Consider the following 17,469-nt stretch of genomic DNA (forward strand, 5'->3'; position numbering starts at 1 on the left):
TGTAGTATAAAATTCAAATCCCACTACATCATACATTTTCAATAGCTACAAAATGCTTTATTGACTTTAAGGCTAGGTTCACACTACGTATATTTGAGGCTGTATGTTTGAGGCTGTATAGCAACCAAAACCAGGAGTGGATTGAAAACACAGAAAGGATCTGTTCACATAATGTTGTAATTGAGTGGATGGCCGTCATTTAATGGCAAATATTTGCTGTTATTTTAAAACAACGGCTGTTATATTGAAATAATGGAAGTTATTTACCGTTATATGGCGGCCATCCACTCAATTTCAACATTGTGTGAACAGATCCTTTCTGTGTTTTCAATCCACTCCTGGTTTTGGTTGCTATGAGGACCTGACATGAGGACCAAATACAGCCTGAAATATACATAGTGTGAACCCAGCTTTAAGGTGCACTCATATGAACATATGGGATAAAAGTAGTGCAAAAAGTTTCATGTTTAATGTTGCCATAGCAATCAATAACGACTGTCACTTCTTTCATTCCAACCTAAATCTGATTGGCTGCTATTGGAAACACTGACACTTCTTGATTGCACAATGCTTATGCATAAGGCCCTGTGTATGTAATATAAACCAGTTTCCATGGGTTTTCTATGCTGCATGCAGGCAACAAAACGTGATGGCAGGATTCCTTCCCACTCATATTCTGGCAAGGAATGCATTTTATGGTGCATGTCATAGGAAACTTTAGAGAACAGGTGCGATGTAAAAGTCATAAGGATTAAGTGGCTGGATACAAGAATAAACTTATAATACACGTACCGTCCTCTGAAGACAGGAACTACGTAGTCTAGCTCTCCATTCTCTTTATCTGCAACAGTGGCTAAAATCTTTGATCGTTTTGCCCTAGGACTCATCTTATATGATGTATCCTCTAGTGATTTATAAGATGATCTGTAGTGGATGCAATGATAATACATTTACTATAATGTCATTACATACTTTATTGCATACATTGTACAAATATGTGGACTTGTAGAATAAGCAAGGGTCAAACAAAGAACGTAAGACCTTATGCCCACAACGCAGGTTTAGAGCATTCATTTTATTTTCATAGCCAAACTAAGAATGAAAGGTACAGCTCTTTCCTTTATACAAACATGCAATGCAAAAAAATCACTTTGTACTGTGTGAACAACACATAAATGTATCTCTAATTTAAAGGAGAAGTCTGGGCAGACCTCTTTTTCCCCCACACATTTCAGGAAAGGGGTGAATAAAGGAAATAACATGCTCTCACCTCCCCGCCTTCAGTGCCGGTGGCCGCATACCGACGATCAGGTCTCCGGGAGCTTCCTGGGGACCCGGGTCGTGACATGTCAGGTCTGCTCAGCCAGTCAGAGGCCGAGATAGGATTCCGCTAAGGCTGCCGACTGGCTGAGTGGACCTAATACGTCACGCCCGGGTTCCCGCTCAGACCAGGAAGCGGCTGAGGACGTGATTGGTGGTATGCATTCACTAGCACTGGAGCCAGGGAGGTGAGAGCATGTTATTTCCTTTACCCTCCCCTTCCCTGGCACTTGTGAACAAAAGTGGTCAGCCTGGACTTCCCCTTTAACATCACCAATAAGGAGCCAAAATTTATGTGATTATTTAGTTAGTGAATACCTCTAACATATTGTTAAATGTATATAGAAAATAAAAAATAAAAAGCCTATGCTTATCTCTCTGCACTCCCCTGGTGTCCTATGGGTCTCCATGTCCCTTACTGGATGCTCCTACCTTCACAGACTCGGCAGTGACAGCCTGCTCAGCCAATCACTGACTAAGATGGGACAGTGCCACAGCTAGCGATTGGCTAAGCGGGCTGTCACCACCGAGATGAGTCTGTCTCGGAAGTGGAGACAGGAGCATTCAGCGGGGGACCTGGAGACCCGTAGGAGGACACGAGGGTATCACGGAGAACTAAGCATGGGCTCTTTGTTATTTTCTATATACTTGCAACAATATATAGGTTATGCGTAACCGGATAACCCCTTTAAATACTTAAGATTTGTAGATTTTATTTCGATTTAGTAAGGTTTAAGACTATGTTCACACAAAGCATTTTGAGCCATTTTCTGACCTGTAAAACAGCCAATTTATTTTTGAGTTCTTGAGTCCTTGTGCTCAAATGTTGTGCAAATCTGCCTTTCTGTGCTGGTGCAGGGAATGATAAATCCCCCACAGTGTATTAAATATAATATTTAGCAATGTAGGGAAGGGGAATACAGCAGTACTGGGAGGAAATACTGATGTAATATAAATATATGTAACTATAACTAGACCACTGTACCACTTTTAAAGTATCTCTTTAGGCAAAAACATTTAAACCCATCTTTTGGATTAAACAGAAAGCTTAAGCCAGAAAAGATTTTACTTGCCTCATGTTTTCTGTTTTGGAGATCCCCTGCCATTCTCTACTAGATCTGTGCCAGTTCTATGGAGCAGCATTGTCACAAGGTCTACATTGTTCTGCATTTCCTAGGCAGACTTCTGCGCTGCTTATGACAGCAGTGTTCAGGGGTGGTGGGCAGTATAGTGCAGAGACAGCACCCAATAAAGCTATCATTCCGCTATGGTGCGTTTACACAGAGAGATTTATCTGACAGATTATTGAAGCCAAAGCCTGGAATGGATTTGAAGAGAGGAGAAATCTCAGTCTTTCCTTCATTTCCTGTTTCCTGTTTATAGTCTGTTCCTAGCTTTGGCTTTAATAATCTGTCAGTTAAATCTCTCTGTGTGAACACACCCTTAAGAGAACGACATCAGCTACTGATCTAACTGCCAGAGAGAAGTCCCAAGAAGGAGGACACCATGAAAGCAGACAATCCATCAATTGGCGGACTAGAAGAGGTTGGCAGGGGAACTGAGTTTTACATTTCTCCTTTAAAACTAAACAGAAAGTCCTTTTCTTTTTCCCATAGTCCAGAATTAAATCTTGTTTGGTATCAATGGGCATGAAAAAAAACCCCTAAATAATTCACACATAAAAGAAAGAAAATCAAAGACTGACAGAACGGGTTGCAGCAGGGACAACATATGCAAGGAACAGTAAAACAGATATACAGAAGCAATTTTTGTTTGTGTGATTATTGTATCACATCTTAGCACATGGATGGAGACATTTGTGCCAGATATTTGCAACATACATTTATAGCAATTATGACACTTAGTTAGCACCATAATTATAAAGCATTTATGCCACAAGACGAGATCTTGGCCTATCGTCCAACGAAACAAGGCTGGACATGTACAGAGAAGACTTGACAGCAAATTAGAACTAATCACTGGTGACCGGCACATGTATCCCAGGACACTGGATGAGTAATACTGCATTCATAAATCATGACATGTGAACACAGCCTGTTAAGTTCCCTATACACATTAGAATAAAGCTGATCAAATCATCGTTGGGTGAAATTTAGAGGGGCATTCCATTCTCCACAACTGTATCTAAAACATTGGGTTATTAAAAGTTAAGAAACTTTGTAATTGGTTATTACCTTACAGGCTACCCTGTCAGCCACGTTATCTGCAGTAATCCATTACAGTGACAGCTCCCAGCTCCATGAAGCTTTCAGAGTTGGTGTAGATGAGCTAAGCACAGAACAGCAGAGCTCAGCACAGAACAGCAGAGCACAGGCTAGCAGCCATGATGCCAGCCCTAGTGCTGTTGGTGAAGAGGCCCAATGACAGCTAAGAATCTTGTCCACCAAGGAAACCAGAAGGTGGAGCAAACCCTTTAACAACCGACTGTTATCATCTGTATACACCTAGACTAAAGAGCTTCCACCCGCAATCATTCAGAAAAGAATATTCTCAGAAAATTAACAGAAACATTGTTTACCCAGTGTCATTGATCATGGATGGCCATGTCTGAAGACATGTACCGGCAAAAGTAAAGTACTTATGACTTGTTTATAAAACAATTGTTCATCATACATTCATTTAACATTTGTTCAACCATCAACCCTCTATCTAATGTGTATGGCCACCTTGACACTATGTTCCCACAGCGTCTTTTAAGCCAAAATAACAGCCGTTGTTTTTATAATACCAGCCGTAAATAATGATTATGATCTTTATTTCAAACTGTCATCAAAAGACCTTGCGGGAATCTAGCCTAAGTGTGTGTTCACATGGGTTTACCCAATGCAGTTTTCTCATTAAAGAATGAATGAATCAGAATTATCCCAGTGCCTCTGTGATGTATTCATTGAGCTTAATGCCTGACAAGGAATTTAACTGATATGTACACAGAAATAACTGATTCATTTAAACTAAAGGTTGAAGTTTTTTGATATACACAACCAAAAATTGCTCATGTTTAAAGGAAAAGAAAGAGAAAAAATTACAAAGAATAATGAGGAAAGAGAAGAGAATTAAGAACAGGGGATTACCAACATTGTTAGGTAAAGTTTAAAGAATCCCCAATATAAAATTAAAAGCAGTAAGAAATCATCCCATCTTGTGGAAAATATTAGTATTGTACACGCATATGAGACTAAATTAGAAGAGTTGCAGTTATAAGGAAGGAACAGTTACCCAAGATGGCTGCAGTGTGCGGCAGAGTGACGCTTCTCTTCATGTTGGTACTTGCTCAGGGTAGACTGCAGTTCTGTGCTGCGATAACCACGGTCATAATGCTGATGACGCTTTTGGTAGAAGGGCAAAGACATCCTGCCACCTCTGTTCACCCTTTTTTACTAGGTCCAAAAATAACTTCATTTATTCAATACTTTGTTTTGTTTAATTAATGTAATCAAGTTAGTTATTCTCATTAATGGATACTAGTCAGTAGAGGTAATTAGTGATTAGTTACACTACAGGTTGGGTTCACATATTTCTAGTGTAATTTACCCCAAATCACTTTTGCGCAATTAATTTTTTGGCTATTTTGGGATACAAGTTTGTTAACACGTTGCACCTGTGAAAACCACACAGCCGGGACAGTCATTTCCCCCCCGAGTTGTGATGATGACTTCCGTCAGGGGTCCCGGAGCTGCTCCAGCCGCTCACCGTGGGCATGGGGAGAGGTTACTTACAATCAATTTCCCCCCTCCCCCTGCAGGCTGCCGGCTTTTAGAAAACGCCAGACTTTTCCTTTAAAAGACCCTTCTACCAACAACTCTGCACAAATAATAATATGAATAATAGGCCTCATTCACACATCTGCAAGCGATGTTTGCAATTACGGACCCGCAATTCTTTGGCGGAGATTTAACAAAGGGTGTAAAATTTACACTGGTGCAAACTTGCTCAGCTTTTCTTTCACCAGAGCGGAAAGCTGAGCTGTGATTGGTTGCTGTGGGCAGTTTGCACCAGTCTTAATTTTACACCCTTTGATAAATCTCCCCCTTTGTGTCTCTGTAGTGGTCCTTAATTCACAGACCATTATGTTCTAGACCAGGGGTAGGGAACCTTGGCTCTCCAGCTGTTGCAAAATTACAACTCCCATCATTCCCGGAAAGCCAAGGCTAAAGCAACACCTGGAGAGCCAAAGTTCCCTACCCCTGTTCTAGACAGTGAACCGTACTGCAATTAGCACCTATCCACTTTTTGCGAATATATGAATAGGCACGTTTGAAATCCTTGTATGAATGTATTTAAGATGTGTCTGTCAGTGTCTGTGTCTGTCAATTTTTTTAAATTTGTTTTTACAAAAGCAGATAGAAAAACAGATGCAATTGTGTGCATCTGTTTTGATCTGTTTTTTTCCATTGACTTCCTTTATAAAAAAAAAAAAAAAAGGATCAAAACGCATCCTTTTTCTTAGCCTACACAAAAATGTGTTTGACCACGTTTTTGGGTACGTTAAAAATGCGGATGCGTTTTGATCAGTTTTTCAATAATGGACGTCAACGGAAAAACGGAGCGACCTGACACAAGGAGCATGGAGAGCTCTGTTTAGCCATGTGCGTCCGGGGGGGCTGATGATTTTAGGACAGAACCTAAAGACAGATCGTTGTCTTTATTACATGGAGCGATGACCTGTCAAATTGTCCTGATTTGGCAGATTATTGCTCCATGTCATAGGGCCCTAAACTTTGATAACAGCAGAACTGGTGGTATAGATGAGCTTCTATGCCTGTGTACAATGGGGAACCACCACTAATACTTTGCTGGAATCCTGGAGTTAGACCCTTAATGGTCAAAATGTATGGTCTATGCTATGTATAACCAAAAATAGATTTCAAAACTGTTTGTCAAAAGTTTTAATATTTAGCATTTTTACAGATTAGAGCTAAAGTCTATGTTATGACAATGCTATTAATATGTATAGTAGCATTCATATCCGGATACTCTTCTCAGCTCCCAGTCAAGAACCAAATGATTTAACCAGTATATGAGTAATGATATTCTCAAACAGCAAGCATTTTATACATTGAAAATATATTTAGCAATATGCATAATAAAACTAAAGGATTGAATAGTGTCTTTAGTAGAATTCATGCTTAAAAAAATGATGGCATTACCAGATATATTTAGAAAGGCCGTCCGTTTTTTTTATTGGCCCTGCAGGCTGTCATGTATACGTACTCGTGATGAACGTTTTCCCGCGCTGCAGTGTAATTCCGGTGCTGTGGCGCAGTTCAAATCCCACTGGCGCCCACGTGTCCTCCTCTCCAAATGACACGGAGCTAAGGAGTCCGGACAGGGGCGTAACCACCACTGTAGCAGCCATAGCAGCTGCTTTGGGGCCCACCGCATCAGGGGGCCCGGTGGTCCTCTCCTGCAATACACTTGGCACCCTGAGCTGTCATCATTTGCAGCACTCGGTTGCTTCCCAGGTTCTGCAAATGTCCCTTTAACTTCAAGCACTCCTAATGAGCACTTGCAGTTATGAAGTTATGACTACACTTAATGGCGTAGTGGTTGGGGGGCAATCAAAAGTTTGCTATGGGGCCCAGCCATTTCTAGTTACACCCCTGACAGCGGAGGTTGTGGAAAGTAGGCGACCTGGAACCAGATGTTGTGGCAGGGGGCCCCAATCAAAGTTTGCTATTGGCTAAGTCATTTCTAGTTACGCCCCTGAGTCTGGAAGTCAGAGTCTTTAATGCATCTTTATGAAAGTGCTCCCATAGAGATGCATTGGCTTCTGGTCTTCAAAAGCGCTGGGGAAAGGAGAGCGGTCAGAAGAAAAAAGTGATGTCAGCACCAGCAGAATCTGAAAGACCTCAGAGCACCTGAACGATGCTGTGCCGCAGGAAAGCAATCATCACAGGTAAGTATACCAGCCAGCCTGGGGGGGAGGGGGATCAATAAAAAAAAATACTGCTACTTTAAAGTGTCACTGTCGTTATAAACAAACTTGCTTTATTTCACATCCCTTGTTGATTTAAATTTTGAAAGTTATAATGACATTGACAGTGACACCACACAAAACAAAAATCCTGTAATATTCAAGCGTTCAACTGTTTTCAGCTTTACTGAGTAGACTGGGACAGGGATAGCAATGTCAGGTGTCTGTAGTTTAAGGGATGGAGATTTACTGACAGCTGTAATATACTCATAATGCAGTTCCTTAGCCACTTAAAGGGGAACTATTAGCAGGTTAGATGCATGTAACCTGCTGAAAGCCTCCTATTGCACAGGGGATGCCAAAGAGGAAGGTATGTCTCTTACCGTCCTCCTCTGTGCTGTTCCAGTGCTGTTAGTAGTTTGCTCCATGGTCCCCCATAGCCCCAAACTGCCCCAGGCAGCTCGCCCCTCTCTAATTATAATTAGAGATGGGCAAATCTTTAATATCATATGAAGTGAAGGGCTTTATTTGAACAGTGCTTTTCTCATCAAGCCCGCCAGCTTTCAGCACTGCTCCGCTCCCTGCTACTCCTTCCAGGATGCTGGGAAAAGCTGGATCCAATCCTTGGAAACTTCTCCCAGTTTCCCAGGATTGGATCCATCTTTTCCCAGGCACCTGGGGTGGAGCAGCAGGGAGAGGGGCAGCGCTGAAAGCTGGCGGGCTTGATGAGAAAAGCACTGTTCAAATAAAGCCCTTCACTTCATATGATATTAATGATTTGCCCATCTCTAATTATAATTAATGGAGAGGGCCGGCTAAGGGCAGGCCGAAAAGGCGCTGTGGGGGCGGGGCAGTGCTTCTAACGGTCTTACTGGACCATGAAGCAAACTACTAACTGCACCCGAACGGCACAGAGGAGGAAGTACATATCTTCCTCCTCTGGGTCTCCAGTGCAACAGGGGGCTATCAGCAGGTTAGATTTGTCTCACCTGCTGACAGTTTCCCTTTAATGGTCCCCTAAACCCGAAGTGCTCGAGTTCATCCGAACCCGAACGTTCGGCATTTCAATAGCGGTGGCTGCTGAACTTGGATAAAGCCCTAAGGCTATGTGGAAAACATGGATATAGTCATTGGCTGTATCTATGTTTTCCAGACAACCTTAGAGCTTTATCCAACTTCAGCAGCCACCGCTAATCAAATACCGATCGTTCGGGTTCGGATGGACTCAAGCATGCTCGAGGTTTGGTCATCCCTACAATATATTTTGCCATTAGTGTAATGTCATAAACTAAACTTAAACTTCCTTATCATGTGTTTGGAACATTATTACTACAAAGTGATTCTGACCTTCATACTATCAAGCATCTGTCAATACTGTTAAAGGGCATGTGCACTCTAATATCTACTGACATGTCACTGAAATATGTAAGGAGATGTTACTGAAATATGTAAGGAGATGTTATGGGTGGGGGGCTCATCAGCTGACACCGCTACCAGTCTGATGTCACTTGTCAGATTATGTTTGAAGTAGCAAATAACTCTCTGTTTGGTAGTGTTACAGTATAAGGTTAAGTTCACACTACATAAAAATATGGCCGTTGTTGCCATCGGCAACAACAGCCGTACTTAATGCAGTGTGTAACATTGCCTCTTGTTCTATGGGATCCCGGCCGGAGCGTATACACATCGTATACGCTCCGGCTGGGATCCCATGCCGGGCCACAAAGAACTGACGTCAGTTTTCTGCAGCCGCAATTCAGTGAATTGTGGCCGTAGGAAACCCTGTCAGTTCACACAATGAAGCGAGCTGCTCCGGCCGCTTGCTCCACGGTGTGCTATAGGAAGCTCTGATGCGGGCGCACACTGATGTGCCCGCATCAGAACACTATGGCCATAAAGATCATCCGGCCAGTACTGTAGTACCGGCTGGGATGATCTTGGCAGAAACCGGCTGTTCCGTGACCCAGCCCAGGTAAAAAAAAAAATCTGTTTCCTTTTGCAAAAGCAGGTGGTAAATAATGAGCATGTTAATTACATTGACAGTGGTAATAAATTACAGCCGTTATTCTATACGGTGTGTGCACTTCCGTCCAATTTTCAATGGAGTGCATTATTACATTGAAAATAGAGCCATATTTTTACCTCAAAATTAGAACCTTATTTTGGTATTATTTTACTTTGTGTAAACAAACTTTCACATAGAAAATAACAAAGTAATACCTGTCCAGGGTCCCCAATGTCCTCCTGGCCCCTCACCGTAGCTGGCACGTGCAGTGACAGATCACATAGCCAATCACTGACTGAGACAGGACAGCGCCACGGCCAGTGATTGGCTGAGCAGCATATCACTTTAGAGACGGCTTCAGCAGTGGCTGCGGTGGGCAAGGAAAAGCCAGGACACCAGGAAGCGTAGACAGGTAAGTATTACTTTATTATTTTCTATACACTGTTTCATCAGCTGCAGACCGTGCACCTCCTATTACACAGAGCCTTTTACAGCTGCTGAAAGACAAGGATTGTTTTTGGTGTATTATACCCTAATAAAATAATATCAATTGATATTTTGTAATGTTTTTTTTTAATCTTTTAAAGATACATGTTGTGGTACATGTTCCCATCAGTACATACAAAGCAAATGGGAACAGGGCCATAAAATAACCTACAGATAAAATAGTGGCCAAGTAAGATTCAGCTTCTGTCTCAAGATGACCAACAACTCACATACTCTGTCTGGGACAATAGATCAAGAAGATTAGAACAAAAGTAGAAAATTAACTTATAAGTAATAGGTGGGAAGTGAGGCCATGCCCATGTACTGACACTGTCTGCATTTTGGTGGCTGCCATTTTTGTAGATGTGACAGCAGGACCTGCTATTATATTGGCTGTTATTTTTGTAATGCGAAGGATCTTCTCAGCAGCTGACGCCCAATCTCTTTCTCAGATGTGATGGTGACAGCTGTCACTTCCTGAAACTAACTGACAAAGTGAAAACCAACAGACAAGTACTTAGTTGCATAAATGACTCTCCGATTTACTGACATGTGGCCATTTTTTTTATTTCGAGTGGAAGTAAAACAAAACACTGTGATATGTGTACAGCAGGGCCTAAAGTGGGTGGTACATGACACAGGGATTATCATACACTACTCGCTCAGACTGTGTCCGATATTTGTCTCGGACGGATTAATAAATCTGAGCCAATGTATCAATTATGCCCGGCGTTTTCCTTTAAGAACCAATGACATCACTTAAACCTAGAAAGCAATCAGACCTCAAGGGCTCCTAGTTAAGTTTGAATTATTGCATGATATCACCACACCAGCAGCTACTATAACTCATGACTATGTCATTTCTCATCTCATAACTTCATGTAGGTACATTTTCATAAGCTCATAACTTTAACTTTGCCAGGGCTAAAATTGGCTATACTGCATACAGTTGTGAAACTAAGCCCAAGGGAAAGGCAACAAGATCGGAGTAAAGTTGTGACATACACATAATATTCAGGACATACTCAAAATTACTTGGTCAGCAGTTTTGAGCCATCAAATCAGCTCATAGCTTATACAGGGCCAGAGGAATGGAGTATAGTGATATCTGGTGTCTCAGTCATGACACTTGCCTGAGAAAAACATTATTTAATGTCCCTGATGCTGCCATGGAAAGTGCCCAGAAGATGGGATCTTCTCTGAGATTCTTGTACTTAGCATTTCCCCAGCCCCTCCAGTTTCAGATATGACTGACTTGTAACTTGTAACTTGTGCTCAGGGTGGTGTAAATAAAACCCTGTCAAAACACCCCTTTAAAGTGTACCTATCGTTATAACTTTCAGGCCATGTTCACACATGGCACAAACAGCGTCCGTTGTGTGACATGGCCGTGTCACAGAATGACCAATGTCTAAGGAGGGATCTCCGTTACTGAAGCCGGCCGGGGACCGCTCCAAGATGGCGCCGGAAGTAAACGAGTGCCTATCTCATGGATCTCTGCAGCATATCTATGCTGCAGAGATCTCAATGAGAGATCAAAGCACTTATACTAGAAGTCCCCTAGGGGGGCTTCTAGTATAAGTGTAAAAGTAAAAAAAAAAGTATTGTTATAAAAGCCCCCTCCCCTAATAAAAGTCTGAATCACCCCCCTTTTCCCAGGTTATAAATAAAAGTAAATAAATAAATAAATAAACAAACATGTTTGCTATCGCCGCGTGCGTAATCGCCCGAGCTATTAATTAATCACATTCCTGATCTCGCAGGTAAACGGCGTCAGCGCAAAAAAATCCAAAAGTGCAAAATTGCGCATTTTTGGTCGCATCAAATCCAGAAAAATTGTAATAAAAAGCGATCAAAAAGTCGTATATGCGCAATCAAGGTACCGATAGAAAGATCACATCATGGCCCAAAAAATGACACCGGACACAGCCCCATAAACCAAAGGATAAAAGCGCTATAAGCCTGGGAATGGAGCGATTTTAAGTGACGTATATTTGTTGACAATGGTTTGAATTTTTTACAGGCCATCAGATACAATGAAAGTTATACATGTTATATATCGTTTTAATCGTAACGACTTGAGGAACATATATAACAAGTCAGTTTTACCACAGGGCGAATGGCGTAAAAACACATTTCCCCCAAATAAACAAAATGCGTTTTTTTTTTTTCAATTTCACCACACTTTTATTTTTTTTCTGGATTCGCAGTGTACTTTATGCAAAAATTCAGTCTGCCATTGCAAAGTACAATTAGTGACGCAAAAAATTAGGGGTTAATGTGGGTTTCTAAGTGGAAAAATGCAAGTGCTATGGCCTTTTAAGCACAAGGAGGAAAAAACGAAAACGCAAAAATCAAAATTGGCTCTGTCCTTAAGGGGTTAATGATCATTGAAAATAAGAACAAAGCTACTCTGGATGACAAAAAATACCAAAAAGTTATTTACTGGGCCTTATTGTTAAAGTACATGCCCACAGAATAACTTGCTGTAAAAAATATTTATAGAGTGATGAACAGCTTTCAAGTTATTAATTTTCAACTTTTTTTTTTCTTGTTTATCACAGGAGGAAGCCTAACAATTGAACTTATCACTAGCATCAAACCTATTTTGATACATAACATGACCCAGTAGAATGGCATCAGGGATGGGGGTTTGAATACTTTGGCAGGGTGTAATTAGTTTATTATTATTATTATTATTATTATTATTTATTAATTTTTTTTATTATATATTTATCTGTGACTGACTTTTTTTTTAATACTGCAGATTCCACTAGTAACTAGGGCTTGTTATAGGAGGACCAGTTATAGGAGGAAAAGCCCGGATGATGAGACAGTTGTCACTATCATGGCTGTGCTCTGTCATTTCGCAGTTGGCCTGGTGATCACATGAATACTCAAGTACACATGATCACATGAATACACAAATACACCGTGCCCAGTGACCTCTGGGATCACATCCCAATAAGCACAATGTAGATAGGGAATGTGTGGTCTTCATTGTGATGAAAGTATGTCAGAACCGATCTGTAGTTTATATCCCAGAAGTTGATCCCTTGTTTTGGTGAGATAAGAGGCTACTAGAGGGGCCTGGCGTTAGCCTCCCCCCACCCCACATCCCCACCCTCTCCATTCTAAACACATAAATGCTTGGCTGAACTGAACTTTTAGGTGTATAGGAGGATTGGTCGAGGCTATTGTCAACATTTTTTTTTTATTCTAGTCAAATGTTATTTGCATGATCTAATTCTCTGCATGATTTATTCACTGTATACTAAATTACATCAATACTAATAATTATGAGTATTGTTACTCCTGAAATATAAATTATACTTTGATATTTTGGCAGAATACAATATGACATCACATTTTAGTTCTAACATGCAGGGATCTTGTCAACAACATCTTTTATTTTTAATGTACTGACTCACAATGCCTACAGAGATATCAACTGTTTTACACTTGGACTCAAACCTGTGGCTATGTTCACACATTTTCTTTTTCTGGCTGTTTGTTGGAGTCTTTTAGGACGGCCAAGCAATGGATGATGGCCGTTATCTAAATAATTAATTACCTCAGGGCTTTAAAGATGCCAATACACCTCAGATTGAAGTTGTCCGAACCTGCTGATTTCAGCAAACTATGTAATGTGGCCTGGCTATACACATTAAAGCGAATGTGTCATCAGAAAATTACATTGTTTAAATCAAGTTTTTATGTTAACCCTTTCACGACCTGGGGTCATTGATGCCTCAATGCCCAGGTAGTTTTTGGACATCAGCTTATGGGATCATAATGATCCCATAAGCTGATGTCCCTATGTTGTGCGCCATGCCTTCCCTCCCTCCGCCGACCTCCGTAGCCAGGAAACTGGAAGCCTGAGGCTTCTGGTTTCCATGGCTACCATCGGGCTCTGCAATCACTTCGCAGAGCCCCGATGGACACCGGACAGAGAATTCTCCCTCTCTAAGGGTGCGTTCACACCTACAGGATCTGCAGCAGATCTGCAGCAGATTTGATGCTGTGTTCAGTTATTTAAATGAAATCTTCTGCAGAAAATCTGCTGCAGATCCTGTAGGTGTGAACGCACCATAAAGGGAGAATTCTCTGTTAGGAGCCCTATAGGTGCTTCGGTCGTCCTGACCGCAGTATCTATAGGGTTAACTCTCACCACCGGAGAGCAACTCTGGTGCTGAGAGTTGCGGTGGGTGCTGAGAGATGGGGCGGGCTGGCACTCACCACGGATGACACAGGCGCAGCTTCTGTGCCTGTGTTATCCTCGATTGTAAATTAACGTCGCTGCAGCATCAAACATAGGCTGCAGCAACGTTAATTTACAGTGCAGCGGCGGGAGGAGGTTGAACTTATTTTTTAAGAATTTTTTTCTAATTTTCCATTTTCTTATCTATAATATAAAAAAACCTGAAATCTTGCCATTTTCATTCTCACCACTGGGGCTAAAACTAAGCTTAGACTTCCTGTTCTGTCTGTGGTAATAAGAGGAGGCTGCTGTAAAGTGATCTGTACAGCATTACAGCGTCAGATGACACCAGTAGATGGCATCGATACAAGACAATAGCAGCACCCTGTGGAATGACCTCTTCAAAGGTCACAGAGTAACATTCTACATTCATCTCAAGGGGACAGAGTCTTTCTATTGTCATCTATGTTTATGAGCCTGGCTGTTAAAAACAGCCCAGGCAAGATGGCAGCCCCCATAACAATGTACAAAGAGTGAAATGAAATAAAAAAATTACAATCAGAAAATAAAAACAGATTAGAATAAAAGAACATGCCTCAGTATCTGACTCTAATCAGTAAAAGAAAATATAGGTGATAAATGCCCTTTAAATATTTACTTGTCCATTAACAATTTAATGTATTTAAGGCAGCCAAAAAGTCTCCATATGTCTGCTGTCAGTAAAAAAAAAAAGTTGGGCATAATATATAGGAGTGTCACAGGAAATGACTGGCAGACAAATCATATATATATATATGGACAACCTATTTGGAGCTGATCTGTCGGGAACAGTAGTTTCCAAGGAAATGGTTCTAACAGATCTCAACCTGCTAACCTTTTATGGACTACTAACAAATAATTACATATTCAGCATGACCAAAGATATCTTAGGACTCTTGCCTTATCTTCACAGGCTGATATTTGTTAGCAGTCAAAACAAGAACAAGCTGAGTTAAGGTCTTCATAAACTTTATACTAGTACCCTTGTGTCAGAAAGTTAAATATTGATTTAAAATTGATTTAAAAATTGATTTAAAAATCTCAAGCCTTCCAGTACTTATCAGCTGCTGTATGCCCTACAGGAAGTTATATATTCTTTACAGTCTGACACAGTGCTCTCTGCAGCCACCTGTGTTTTCTATAGGAATTTGCAGTGTGCAGCCACTCAGAGATAAGTGGTGATGCTGTATACTCTGCACCCTGCCCAGCAAATGTATACAACCGCCGAATGCAATTCAAGAAAAATACAATTCTACCAAATTTTTTTTTTTTTTTTTTTTTTTTTTTTTACACTTTTTAAGATAATTAACAAAATAACTTAGTTGTGCGTCTCATTACTAGTCTAGGGACACATAATAGATCAGTTTTTCAAATAAAATATTTTTATTTAATTGAATTCTTTGTGTTATTTTTGTATTTGCATTTTCATTATTATCTGATTCACAGTCTTCAGGCATACCTAAGCTATGTTCTACCTAAGCTAGGCTTTACCTGGAGCTAAGTGTATACAGCTCTGGGGACCGCTTTTAGACCACAGGCTTACAGAATAAAATCCCAGTGATCATAATGCCAGGGCTGGCGGTGACATGATAACGGGAGACCCCTACTATTTGTCAGATACACAATTTGAATTGACCATAATGCAAAAATGGGGCTGGGATCAGAGTTTTCTCTGAACCCAACTGTTAGTGATGGAGAACAGGCTACCAATCCCAGCCTTCCTTCAGTGGGTTCTCATGTGTCTTACGCAATCCCCATCATGTACATGTCAAAAAAAAGGACCCTTCCTGTGATATACCTGTACCTGATAATACAAATGGAGGTCGAAGAAAATTTCCTAATTGGACAACTCCATCTTACATATGAGCTGTCTGGTGATCCATCTATAGTTACAAGTCTAAGTGTTCTAATTCACAGTGAAAAAATGTACAGGACATGTAAGGCCAGTAACTTTCCGGCACCAGAAAGTCCAACAATAAAATATATTATGGTGTATGATGCAGTAAGAGCTTCTCTTTTTAGCACCTCTCTATTCTGTGATGGCATATCCTTAGTGGACAAGTTGGTTACACAATTCAATCTACAACTGTTTATTGAGGTCTACGTACATTCATAAATAGAGGATACTTGAATGACTTTTTTTTCCGTTCCTCCCATTTTTTGCCCCTGGGTCATTTTAAAACACCGACTGGAAGACCCCTTTAAGTATTGGAGTTTCTGTGCTTAAAAAGGCACCATGTTATTGAATCTAACTGTTACATTATATCTTCATATCCAATAATATCATACATTCATCACCCCTCAGCTTCAGTTCTCAGCCCAGAAAAATTAATTTATGCCACTAGTTACGGAAGTATTTCATCCTCCCCTATTCAATACCATATCAATGTATCTGCAAGAAGAAGTTTATTATCATGTTATTTTTATTCAATCAAAATGACCCAATACTCTTACCGACCTAGTCTAAGTTAAGATTGTCTACATTTAAAGACCCAGACTTTGTATCTATAGATCCCCATGACATATTGGAAATACTAGTTTGAAAACTAAAAGTAATTACAAAAATAATACATATAATTATAAGCTGCAAACAAAAGCAAGACACATCTTCAATATGAAAAAAAGCTGGAATTGATTATTGCTTTCTGACAAATAGCCTCAACCAACATAGAATTCACATGGTCACAGATACACTAATAGTTTAGCTGCACAATGAAGCACAAAGTTTACGACATAGAGATAATAAGTTCCACCATGTTAATGATATTAAGTAAGGATCATGTTCAAGTAAAGCTGTATAATTCAGAAGGAGCCCAGCGTCCCAGGTTAATGTCACTGGATAAGGGGTATACTCTGTCAACAGCCTCGTTCAGTGTGCTAACTGGAGAACCTAGGAGCCATTAGGGGTAAGTATTTGGGCATGTGTGACAAGTGAGTAATATTTAAAAGTTCACACTTACCTCGGTATAGGAAGTTCTCTCAAAATGTAAGTAGAATCTATAAAGAAAAAAAGGAAAAACTAGAATCCAACAATAAGATTGAAGAGACCAGTGCTAGGACCTGGACATTGGAGTCCAGTGCAAAAATGATGCCTGGTGTCAGTGGAATGTCAGAGCCCCAGTCCGAGCCATTTATGGCCACATGTCATGATAAATATAGCCGCACTGGGAGAGAGAGAGACAGACACAAGCTGCTATCTCTTCATAGCCACTTATACTCTCATACAAGATGCTACAGTATAACCATGGCGCATTCACAACCAGTTTTCTCTAGCAGTGAATTAGAATGCATGTGAGACCTCATAAGAAATAACTTACTAGACAATAGTGAGTCTTTGTTAGTACTATATGTTTCCATATGCTGGGGATATTGTACTTATTAGACTGGCAGGCTACCTGTAAATTGACAGGCTTTTAACACTTCTCACAAGGATTGCCTCCTGTAATACCCACAATGCAGTGGGAACTGGTATCCAGGCCAGAC

General features: G+C 40.7%; 1 protein-coding gene across 3 annotated transcripts in view; it reads right to left on the reverse strand.

The window, feature by feature from the left end:
* The window catches only part of MYOM1 (myomesin 1), a 66,275-nt gene extending 49,200 nt beyond the window's left edge, over window positions 1-17,075 (reverse strand). For 2 of the 3 annotated variants that reach the window (XM_069957732.1, XM_069957731.1), the window contains exons 1-3: window positions 16,947-17,075; window positions 4,558-4,718; window positions 793-924 (exon numbers count right to left, since the gene is read on the reverse strand). In XM_069957732.1, coding sequence (XP_069813833.1) covers window positions 793-924; window positions 4,558-4,691 — 266 coding nt within the window. In that variant the 5' untranslated portion in view covers window positions 4,692-4,718; window positions 16,947-17,075. The remainder of the gene's footprint in view (window positions 1-792; window positions 925-4,557; window positions 4,719-16,946) is intronic. The other variant, XM_069957733.1, reaches the window with a different exon arrangement.
* Window positions 17,076-17,469: the final 394 nt, after the last annotated feature.

The sequence above is a fragment of the Dendropsophus ebraccatus genome, chromosome 2 (assembly GCF_027789765.1).
Source record: "Dendropsophus ebraccatus isolate aDenEbr1 chromosome 2, aDenEbr1.pat, whole genome shotgun sequence".
NCBI classification, from domain to species: Eukaryota; Metazoa; Chordata; class Amphibia; order Anura; family Hylidae; genus Dendropsophus; species Dendropsophus ebraccatus.